Source organism: Equus quagga, chromosome 20 (assembly GCF_021613505.1).
Source record: "Equus quagga isolate Etosha38 chromosome 20, UCLA_HA_Equagga_1.0, whole genome shotgun sequence".
Classification (NCBI taxonomy): domain Eukaryota; kingdom Metazoa; phylum Chordata; class Mammalia; order Perissodactyla; family Equidae; genus Equus; species Equus quagga.
In genome coordinates this window covers 6921586-6934387 of record NC_060286.1, presented here as the reverse complement: position 1 = coordinate 6934387, position 12802 = coordinate 6921586, and the positions used below count along the sequence as shown (strand labels likewise).

Genomic DNA, 12802 nt, shown 5'->3' with positions numbered 1-12802 from the left:
ACTGTCTGAGAAGGGCTATTTCTAAACAGCCTGGATATGGAGGAAAGCTTATGATAATTTATTTGTGTCAGATTACCTTTGGAGCCAAAATGTGTCTTAGCTATTGGGTATACTCAACTCTTGAGTTTTGGGGAATAGTTTAACTTTATTTGGGTGCCAAGGAAAGAAGATGAGGAAAGAACAGCATGTTGCTTAATAATAGGAATTTAAAGGCATTTAAAAAGCTACAACAGTGTTGTCATAAAAGAGAACAAGACTGTAAATGGTTTCAAGAACTTAATCTTGAAACGTTATGACTTTAATCTTTATACAACTAGGCTAGAACTAATATAGCCTTTAAGATTGATACTACATGATATTTTCTTGAATATATTTTTAGTTCATCTATTGAAATGTAGCTTTCATTGACAGGTATGAGAACCCATCAAAGTCACTTCCGAATTTTGAGGAAAAAACAATAGCTAATTTTCTAAATTTTTTGAAAATTGTGTTAAAGATGATATATTCATCATCATTGGTGTGAGGTTCCAAACAACAGTAATAGCATTTTAGTAATGAGAAGAAATTATACTTCCTTTAAAATATATGGTAACTAGGTCTCTATGTAGGAAATCAATGCTACTTGGCTTCTATTGTGTTTAAAAAAGAGGATGGAAATTCATTGAAATCTAGGTTTGCTAGTGGTGTTGTAAGGAAAAGTTAAAGGAGTATGACTTATTGTTAATTTTGACTCTGTTAATTGTTAATTTATTGTTAATTTTAGCAACTTTCGCTAAAAGCTAGCTAATACTACCAGAAATATAAACCTAGTGATTATATAGAAAAAATCATATTCATTAGTTAAGATAAAGCATATATTCCTTAATGCTTTGCAGGTAATTACTTTGTTTTGCTTTGTCATTTTTCTTTTTAGCAGATTGCAAGACTTTATGAAACTAAGAATCTCTCAGAAACTTTGGAAGAAAAAAATAAAAATATAGAAAAGAAAAAGGAATTGAAAGAAAGGTATAGGTAAACTTTAAAATGGGATTTTATGTGAACAGGTATTCTGCATCTAAAAATTTGATTCTCTATTCTAACCCAAGCCACTAATATTTACACAGCATCTATATACATTTTTTGTGCAGGCTATTTTCTATTTATTTCTTAAGAAAAATATTAATTTATACCTTTAAGTATTATGGACTAATATTCAAATCTGCTTGTTATTTAATGAGGCCAAGGGTAATGTATAGAGAGAAATAGGGTAGCAGCAGCACACTTGCTGTTCTGTAACCTGTCAGTTGTACATCTCATTCAGTTTTCCATGATGGGTCACCAAGAGGAGTAAAATAAGAGAACAATGGTAAGAACAGGCATGTATTTACCTTTTGATCACCCTGTCACCAGCTTGACCAGTTCTTCCTTTGCCTCAGAGAGTGAATGAGACAAAATGCTCCTGAATCTGTGGCATCATATGTTTCTTTGTCTTTCATCCTAATGGTGATGAAATAGACATCAGTGGTGGAGACATTTTTTTTTTGAAAAGGTTGATTTTGACTGTTACTGTGTGACAGAAAAATAGATGTATCGCTGTTGTTTCTGATAAACTTTCTACTTTTTTTCCTTCTGCCTATACCCTTTTTCATTCTTCTTAAATTCCTCTCCTCAGGCTCCATTGCTCTTATCCTCATTTTTCAACATACTCTCCCAAGTTAATTTCCCTGATCCCACTTCCTTGGATCTGTTATTTTCTTGATTCCCCCACTCCCACTTCTCACATCCATGATAAGATGTCTTTAATTTTGCAATGAAATTGATTAGAAAAATAGGTAAATGTACAGAATTTCACTTTGTTGACAACTTTTTAACATTACAAAAATTCTGTATATTGAGAGGAATTTATATAACTAGTCATTTTTACTTAGTATGTATTTTGATAGTTATTATCAAATAATATCATTATTTAAATTATTTAACTATGAATAATTAAAATTATTCCTTTAATTTAGAAAGAATTTAATGAAATTATTCTTCCAGTAAAAAACTTAAAAGACCCATTTATGATTGTAGTATTGCTTTAATGATTTCTATGTTCATGCTAGTTGAATAAATCTTTTTAAAGTTGGAAGTACTCCGAAATCTAAGGTGTGCTATTTATGGATAAAGTTTTGGTTTAAAATGTTTTTGACATATTTAGAACATCTTTTAAAATGATTATATTTTAAAAATGAGAGTGCAGTATACTGAGAAGAGCACTGGGCTTAATCAGGAAAAGTGTGTCTTAGCTGTGACACTAGTTAAGTAATTTAATAATATTGGAAAGATCTGTTAAATTCTCTCAAACTCAGTTTCATTATTGGCAAAAGGAGGAGTTTTAACTATATATTAACTAAATATTTCTTCTAGCTTTAAAATACATTTTTTACTTAGCTAATATTTAATGTAATTCACTCTTCTCTTTAGAATTTTTGAAAAAGATGAACAACATATACTTATATTGAATAAAGCCCCTCAAAAAAGTCAATTATTTCTTCCATATGAATCTCAGAAATTGGTCAGACCAATAAAAATGCACTCTTCAGAACCAAAAGTTATAGGTACAGTATCTGTTTATTATTCAAAAACTTGGTTTTCTTTGCAAACACATAGAAGAAAAAATAGAAAGAAGCAATTTTAATTATTATTTGGTGTAGACAAGAACTAACTATACTGAAGAACTATAGACTGGGGAAAGTACTAGTTTGATTCTATGTGAGAGCAAACAAGATATGCCTTCTATATTTAAGTTCTTTCTCTTTAAGAGAGAAATTACTGACATGGTATTAAAAAACAGTGTTGTGGTCTGGTTACACAGTTGTCAGAGGAGGATGAATAATAATATATTTTTCATCTGAGAAGTTTTATTGTCAGTCTGATTAAAGTGGGTAGGAGACTTGTGTTAATGATATTTGTGACTTAGTCACTGAGATATTTGAATCATGTCTCATTCAGTGAATCTGCAGATTAGATTAACTACATTGTATTAGAGTAACTACATTGGCTGGTTTTTCCCCCCTAGTCGTTAATAGCACCACTCTGTATTCTTTGGTTTCCCATTATAAAGATGTAGTTTTGTCAGCTGGTTTTCATTTTACATCATAGTTATTGTAATAACTATTGTATAGTAAGGAATTAAGAGTTATGTAACAATTTCATAATTCTGTGTTTTAAATTAAATACTCATATGACTTGATTTTTTAAATTACAAGGTTAAGTTAAATATTGGGGCATGACATTTGATTCTGTCTCTGGAATTGATTTGAAGTTATATAATTTAATAACCTAGATAAAAAGGAAGAAAGTTCTGTGAAGCAGTCAAAGCTTGCCAATATTGACTTCAGACAAAAAGAAAATGATACACAGGTAGGTATTTCTTTTTTAATAGTATAAATTAAATACTTTCTTGCATTAAATGAGGTATTGAATGTACCGCATTTAGGACATGGGTTTGTGTGTGTGTGTGTGTGTGAGAGAGAGAGAGAGAGAGAGAGAGAGAGAGGGAGAGAGAGATATGTTAAATCAGCCGTCAGTACAACCACAGGACCTAAAAAAACTTAAAAGAGTTTCAGTATGGCAGCCTGAGCATACCGTAGCTTTCTCATTTACTTCTAAAAATGATAGAAAAGATATTTTAACATACCAATCCCTGTACCCAGTAGACCAAAAACTGTGAGACATTTCTAAAGGAGGAAAACAAGATTGGATTGAAGAGGGAAATTGTGGTCCAGGACTTGCATAGAAGAATACTCATTGCAGGGACTGTGAATAGAGTAATTGTTTGGGTTACTTCAGTGGGAGTTAGTTTAGTTAACACCTATTCATCTCATGTCTACTCTACCTTTGGCCAGGCATCAGCAACTGGATGACTGTCTCCAGGTGGAAGCAGTGAGTATAGGAGCTTGGGTTAGAGAGATAGATGGAACTCTGGGGGTTCATGATGCTCATGAAGAACAATGAGCATACCACCCTGAAAGCTAGCTTCTGCTGTGGCAGATCTCTGTCTTCCCCCATTCTTCCTGAAAATAGTCCAGAGGGAAAATTTCTCAATGAAAAATATAATTGCTTCCTATTAATTCACAATCAATACAGCTATGGGGTAGTGGAGACCAAAGTAACTAGTGAAACTTATTAATTCTAAATATGTATTAATTATAAAAATTTTAAAATCTGATACTAAAATTCCAGATGGTATCAACGTGGGATGAAGGTGGGAAGATAAATGAGGGAAACAAAAGTTTACTCAAGTACTTTTTCACTTGGGGGTGGAGGTAGGGAGAAGATATGAGTACTGATTAACTATAAATTGTTGGAAAAATGTAAATTTATGCATGTATGTTGAACATTTAAGGATAATCAACAGAAGAGAATTTAATGTTAAGTTTTAAAACAATAGGAAAAAAAGATGAAACGAAGAAAACTTAGTCCAAGAAAAAGCAGGAATTGGATGGGGCAGGGAATAAAACAGTAAGAAAGCATTATAAATAGAAAACAAATAAGATACCAGAAATAATTGTGAACAAATCAGTCAGTAATCATAAAAATGTGACAGAGATGCTTCTGTGGGATGTATAAACAACATATAGATATATACTATTAGAACAGCTGAAACAACTGGACAAATGAAGGCTGAAAATAAAAGGATGGGAAATATGTATCAGACAAATGCAAACAAAAACAAAACAGATAGAACAATACCATATAAAACAGAGTTCAATATAAAAAATGTTAATAGGGATAACATTAGTAGGATAATATTAATAGGGAAAATATTTTATGTTTTTCAAAAGAATAATTTCAAGAGCTGGCCCCGTGGCCGAGTGGTTAAGTTCGTGCACTCCGCTTTGGCAGCCCAGGGTTTCACCAATTCGGATCCTGGGCGCAGGCATTGCACCGCTCATCAGGCCATGCTGAGGCGGTGTCCCACATAGCACAACCGGAGGCACTCACAACTAGGATATACAACTATGTACTGGGGGGGTTTTGGGGAGAAGAAGAAAAAAAAAAGAAAAAGAAGATTGGCAACAGAGGTTAGCTTGGGTGCCAATCTTTAAGAAAAAAATAATTTTAAAAGAATAATTCACCAAGAAGTCATACGAACCATGATGCACCAAATTACACAGTTTCAAAATATATAAAGCAAAAATTGATAGAATTCCAAAGAATCGATTGAATCCACAGTTAAAACAGGATAGCTCTCTCAAGAAAAGTACTGACCCTCAGTTTGGGGGTTGAGTTTGGCTACAAGTGAAACAATACAAAACTGAAGCAATGAAATAATAGCGTCTTAAACAAGATAAACATTTATTTTTCTCTTACTTGCCATGAAACTCTGAAGTATGTGACTCAGGTTCACTTATCAGGGTTGACAGCACCATCTCCACAGTGTCATTATTTCTCAGATGCCATCTATGCTTTCTTTTCCTGCTATCTTAATGCTAAACTTTCACCTCAAGGTCACCTAATGGTTGGAGGTTAACCATTGCAACTTTTCCATCATATCTGCCTTCCATGCATGAAAAAAGAAAAGGAGGAAGGCTAGCTGAGTCAGCCTCATTTTTGAGGATCTTTCCTGGAAACTCCTTAAACAATTTATGATAATGATTCATCAACTGGAACTTAGTTACATGGCTACCTCTAACTGTGGAGAGGTTGAGAAATATAGGGAAATATAGTTTTTTTTGTTTTAAAAGTCAGAAAACAAAGGGAAAGTAGATTTTGGATGGGATAGAAAACTGGCAGTTTCTGCCCGAGAAACAAATCAAGTAGATGAAAAATAAGTAAGGATGTAGAGAATCTGAATAACACAATTAGTAAACTTTTTGCCAAACATACACAGAATTCAGTTAAATTTTTATTTGCTGTATTCCCCAAAATTGATCATTTACTAGAATAAAAAAGGTATCTCAACCAATTCTAAAAAGTTGCTATCTTCACTTACCACAATGTAAAAAAATAGAAATTAAACCACAAGATAGCCTCTCCTCAAAAAACTATGGCTGAGGAAAAAGAAATTCACATACTTTCAAATTACTTTTGGGTTATAGAAGAAATCAAAATAGAATTTAAAAAATATTTAAAAGAATACTATAAACCAAAACCTGTGGATTGTAGCCAAATTGGTCCTCAGAGAGAAATTTATATTTGAAGATAAATATAATTTTCTAATTATATATGTTATATACATTATATCTACATATCTATATATTATCAATATTATATTAGAAATATATTTAATATATATTCATTTGGTTAGAATATTGTGAATATTCTAATAGTATTTTCTAATAAAATTAAAATTAACTGAACTTTATGAAAAGCTCAACTCAAAATATGAAAAGAACAAAATAATAAATGCAAACAAAGTAGAAATTAAGAGAGAGAAAAGCATAAATTAATGAAATAAAAAGTTGGGTTAATCAATATAGCCAAAAGATAGTAACTTCTAAATATCAATAAAATTTCAGCAAGTATAAAGAAAAAAAGAGAAGCACCCCCCAAAAGAAAAGAATAAAAACAGGAAAAAGTTCATTTCACTACACATATGGAAGAAATCTTTTCAAAGTTCTAAGAGAATACTATGTAAGACTTTATACCAATAAATTTGAAAATTTAGGTGAGATAGTTTTCTAGGACAATATAAGTTGCTGAATAGACTGACAAAGAAAAACGTGAATAGATCAATAACTTAGAAGAAACTGAAATGTAATCACCTATATCCTTCTTTCCTCACTTACATCCTTCCCTTCTTCCTCTGCCACACACACTCTTCAGAACACACCAGACTCAGTTTTTCAAGTGAATGCTACCAAACTTTTAAGGATTAGATCAGAGTTTCTCAACTGTGACACTATTGACATTTTGGACCAGATAATTCTTTGTTGTGGGGTCATCTTGTGAGCCAGTAGAGGACACTAGCTCCTCACCCCCAAGTTATGACAATCAAAAATATCCCCAGACATTGTCAAATGTCCCCCAAGAGATAAAATTGCCCCAAGTTCAGAACCACTGAATTAAATAATCTTTTTTCTTTCTTTTTTTTTTTTTGAGGAAGATTAGCCCTGAGCTAACTACTGTCAGTCCTCCGCTTTTTTGCTGAGGAAGCCTGGCCCTGAGCTAACATCCGTGCCCATCTCCCTCTGCTTTGGGTGTGGGACACCTACCACCGCATGGCATGCCAAGCTGTGCCATGTCTGCACCCGGGATCTGAACCGGTGAACCCCCGGCCGCCGAGAACGTGCGAACTTCACTGCTGCGCCACCGGGCCGGCCCCTAAATAATCTTTTTATATAAACAATTCCAGAGAATAGAAAAAAATTGAACACTAGCCAGAAAAGTGTATATGCCTAATCCATTAGATAGCAAGGACAAGAATAGTGAAAGAAAAGAAAAATTATATGTTAGTCTCAAGAATGAACATGGATGTAAAAATCCTAAATAAGTCATTTGCAAACCAAACTTGGCACCGTAACATTAAAAGAATAACGTATTATGACTAACCTTGGTTTTCCCAAGGAATGCAGTGATGCTTTAGCTTTGGAAAAATCTGTCAATATGATTCACTACATTAACAGATTAATAAGTGATTTTAAATAGAGATTTAAAATAAAAGGTTTTTTAAAAGAATATTAGGGAGATTCATACTATTAGATGTCAAAGTGTTTATTTTCTTACTTTTGTTATTAAGATATAATTCACATATCATAAAATTCACCATTTTTAAAGTGTACAATTCAGTGGTTTTTAGGTGGTGTAACCATCACCAGCTTCTAATTCCAGGACATTTTCATCATCCCTCAAATTTTTAAACATTACCAAAATGCAATAATTATATCAGTGTGGTGCAAGAAAAGACAAATTGATCAATGGACTACATAAAAATAAAAAATTTCTATATGATAAAAGACACTAACAAAGTTAAAAGACAATGACAGAATGGGCAGGGGATTGGTATTCAGAATGTATAATAAAGAAAGATATAATAATTCTTACATATTAATAAAAGAGCAATAAAAATGGGCAAAAGATAAGGCAGTTTGCAGGAAGGGAAAGACAAGGGGTCATTAACATAACAAGATACCTGACCTCAGGAGTACAGGGGAATGCAAAGTAAACCAATGAGATACCTGGTTTCACCTATCAGATTTGCAGACATTAAAACATTTGATGATATCTAATGAGGTCAATGATAGTGGAGTGTTATTTAGTACAACTGCTTTGGAAGACTGGTTCACAAGTACTTATTAAAAATAAAGTGCACATACTCAGCAATTTCACTTCTTGACATCTACTCTAAACAGATACTTGAAATACTTGTACAAATACTTGTACCAGGAGGCATATTCAAATGTATGTTGTTTAAAACATACATCAAAACAGTGACAACACTTGTTCTTTAAGGAACAAGGTCTTTTTCTTATGATCTAAAAGCACAATAAGATGACAGAATTAAGGCCAATGGCTGTTATAACAAAAATAAATAGGATAAACTTTCCTATTAAAGATATTTTCATTTTGGGTCAAATAAGAAAAATCAGGAACTCTTCAAAATGAGTCACTCAGGAAGAATGAAAGACTTGAAACAATGCAAACATTAGTAAAGCAGTGGTTTAGATATTAATATTTTTAGAAATTTAATTAAAGTTAAAAATGAAATATTAGCTCTTTCATACAAATATAAAAAAGAAAATTTCAGGCTTTAATCTTTTAACCCAGTGTTTTGCTTTCCTTTGTTAGTTTGAAAGGTTATACAGGATAGATACAGAAATCAGGTAATCAGTTGAGAAAATGGTGAGATTCATTTGATTAGTCATGAATATGGGATAACATTTTAAAAGGTTTATCTTAATTGTAGAAATACTACCAAGCGTAGTTATTATACTTGTCAAAAAATCAAATTCCTTGAGAGTCTTAAATGTTTTTTGTTTCCCAGTATTTGACTTAGTGTTTTGTGTGTAGTAGTTTCAGTTCATGTTTGTATTTGTTGTTGATATTGATGATGATGATGACGAGGATGACGATGCTCTTGGAGAGCCCTGAGTAGCCTTGGCAAGCAAAAACTTTTTATTGTTTTGTGTAGCCAATTCTAATGCTTAATTTCTTTTGTTCAGGTATTTAATGACTCTACTGTGAATAACCATTCAGAATGTTCACATGTTGCAGCTATTAAAAGTTCACAAAATTTTATGCAGTTCAGGTAACTTAAAAAATAAGAAAATGCTTTAATTTCTGAAATAATTTAATTCAGAAAATTATATTAAAAAATTTTTCATTATATTTTAGATTGTTAACCCCACAGAAACAATCAAATTGCAATCAATGGTTTGAAAAAGGAGATACAGGTATTTGTTGTTTATAATTTTCCTAAGAAGTGAGAGTAACAAATGGTATCAGGCTTTTATGCTATTCAAATAAGTTATTTGGATTGTTTGCATCTCTAGTAAACTGACAGTGCATGCCTAGTTTTTAAATACATTTTCCCCTAAACATAAAACAAGTACATTTCATTGTAGAAAATTTGGAAAACAGAGAAAAATAGAAAAGAAACAAAAATACCACCACCCAGATGTAACCGACATCATATGTACTGGTGTATATTCTTGTCTTTTTTTTCTATGCATAAGTATGTTTTGTTCTTTTATTTTTTCCCCAAAATTTTAAGCATACTATGTATATCATTTTGTATCCTTTTCTTCCCACTTGATACACCATTGAGGGTATTTTTCCATGCCATTTAATAGATTTTATTTGTAATGACTGTATAATATGCCATTGTATGAATTTGTTATAATTTATTTAGCCATTCTCTCACGTTGAATATTTGTTGTTTTCAGGGTTCTTTGCTATTATAAATAATGCTACTATATTCTTTTACATGATTCTCTTACTATCTTTGATTATTTTTGTTGAATAAAATCATAGAAAGATCACAGGATATATATGTGTATGAGTTTGTTGGAACTTTGACACACCCTTGAAAATATTCATTCTCTATGTATATATGTATGTATATGTGTACATGTATGTATATGTATATATAAAATATATAATATATCGTACACACGTATGTACATATTTTGGTAACCCAGTAATGAATAACAGTTATTTCACTCATTAGGCTACATAAAAGTCTTCACTTCTTCTTGTCTGTAGCATGTGGATTACTGACTTTTATTTTGAAGTTCTAAAAATGGCTCATTCTTGCAGTATAAAAATTCTGTAAAAATATGCATATTCAGAATGGTCATATAATATACTGTGAGTCTGTTTCTCCCACTCTCAGTATAGGATTCAGCCAACACAATGTGCTTATTCCACACAGATGGATTTTCTTCCTGATTTCTTCTGGAAGAAAGAATTTTATTTGCACATGTGATCTGTTCCACCTGTTTATAATCCTCTATAGATGCCAAGCTGACAGAGTGTTAAGCAAGGGAGAAATGGCTGATTTCTAGGAACAGTACACCCCTGATACAGCTATGTGGGGAAATACATATATCTGGCATAGTCCTAGCTGCCATTGAGCATATATGGTGAGGCTTCATATCCGAGAAAGCATATAATTATCTTAGAAGAAAAAAACACTCTTTTCAACAATCTCCAAGACTATCTTTTGAAGAAGTTAATGTGCAGTGAAAATAATAGCTGTGACTTAAATGCAAGAGTCAAAACTATAAAGCTTTCAGATGATCACATAGGAAAACATTATTCAAGATAGGAAAGGATTTCTTAAATAAGAATTTAAAAAACCCAATCATCAAAGAAAGATTGATAAAATTGGCTGTATTAAAATTAAGAATTTCTATTCATCAAGAGACACTATAAAAATAATGAAAGGCAAAAGGATGTATTTTCAGTACATAAAACTGTTAAAGGACTAGTTTCCTAAAATTTATAGAAAATTTCTACAAACCAAGAAGAAAAAGACAGACAACCCAATTAGAAATATGCACAAAATACATGAATAGGAACTTCAAATACAGAAACTTTTGTAGCAAGTAAACATATGAAAAGGTGCTCAGCGTGATCAGGAAACTGAAAAATAAAATCACAATGAGATATCATTACACATCCACCAGATTAGCAAAATTCAGAAAGTCTGACACTACTAAGTGTTGATGAGAATGGAGGACTATAGAAACTCTCATAACTGTTGGTAGGAACTTTTGTTTATAAATGACAGATGAGATTACACCTAAATTACAATTGGAGCTAGTAATTTTGTCTGGGGAAATTGAATGATTTCCTAGGGTAGCTCAGGATGGCTAGTTCCCACAACAAAAATTGGTAAGCAGTTTGGAAACGAAACCTTGGAAAATAGTTTAACATCTGGTAAAATGAAAGATACACATATCCTATACCTCATAATTTCACTCCTATCTATATATCTAGAGAAATACAAATATGTACAGGCAAGTATATATGTAAAAAAATGTTCATAACGTCATTGTTTGTAATACCCTCAAAGCAAAAACACCCGGAATGCTCATTTGTAGTAGAGTGGATAGATATGTGTTTGTGCAGTCAACTGCCTTACATCAGTAAGAGTAAGCAAACTGTCTATATGCAATAATACAGATGAATCCCACAAGCATCTACTAAACAAAAAAAGCAAGATCCTGCACATATATATTATTATTTCATCATATAACATTTTAAAACAGGAAAAATAAACTATATTGCATAGGTGATAAAACTATATAAAGCAATCAAGGAAATGGTTATCACAGAAGTCAGGATAGTGGTTACCTCTGAGGACATGGATATGGGGAATATGAGGCTTTTGGAGTACTCATAATGTTCTGTTTCTTTACCTGAGTGGTGGTTACATGGGTGTTCTCTTTACAATTTTGTTTGTTAAACTTTTCATATAGGTTTTATTCTCTTACTTTATGTATTGGATTGACCTATATGAAATTGCTGTTTTGTTAGGTCAAAAAAATTTAAATATTAGCAGTTTCATGTGGTTCACCTGATATGTTTTATTTACAATGAAATTGCAAAAAGAAAAACAATTTTTTGTTTTCACGTAACGAACAGATGCTGAGTGTGGAGATAAAGGGACAGTAAGACAATTAAGAGAATCAAAATGTACTTCACAAGTAAGTCAAATGTTTGCTTTCTAATTTTTAAGCAAAATATTCCAATTTAAAATATTATGTTTTCATTTTAATTTCAGATTTAGTATAATGAAGATTATTTATCTGAGTTCTAGATGTTATTAGTTTGGTAGTTGGGTTGCTATGGTGTTACAGATTCTATCCCTTAGAGAAGTTTTAGATTAAAAAATGAAGCCACAAAAAGTTTACATGAAAATATACAAAAAGAATTGTCTTTAATAATTGACTATATATATTGACACCAAAACTAAATCATCACTGAAGAAAACAATTTTGTTTGGTAAGATTGAGTGATTTGCCAAGCAAATTCAAGATCAGTGTTTGCCACAAAAATATCTCTGAAATATTTTTTAATAGTGGAAAGCTTTAATGATGATAGATGTAGACAATGCATGTTGAATTTACCATAGCTACTAAGGGTTAAAACAAGAGAAACAACATAGTAGTATTCTGCTGTAAAGAAATTCCGGTAAAAAGCACATTTTAATTATTTTGGTAGAAGGACCCAAATTGTTTCTGTAATGGGATTTGGTATAACAAACATATTTGAGAAATCACATTCCTAGCCTACAAAATGATATAAAGAAAAATTAGTATTCAGATTTTCAATCTTTGCAGAGAAAGTAGTATAATGAATTTATAAGGGAAAAAAAATGCAAAGAACA

General features: G+C 31.6%; 1 protein-coding gene across 1 annotated transcript in view; it reads left to right on the top strand.

Moving 5' to 3' along the window:
- The window catches only part of C20H14orf39 (chromosome 20 C14orf39 homolog), a 42355-nt gene that overhangs the window by 18014 nt on the left and 11539 nt on the right, over positions 1-12802 (top strand). The window contains exons 9-14 of the mRNA XM_046647872.1: positions 914-1005; positions 2446-2579; positions 3308-3384; positions 9129-9214; positions 9301-9359; positions 12058-12119. Coding sequence (XP_046503828.1) covers positions 914-1005; positions 2446-2579; positions 3308-3384; positions 9129-9214; positions 9301-9359; positions 12058-12119 — 510 coding nt within the window. The remainder of the gene's footprint in view (positions 1-913; positions 1006-2445; positions 2580-3307; positions 3385-9128; positions 9215-9300; positions 9360-12057; positions 12120-12802) is intronic.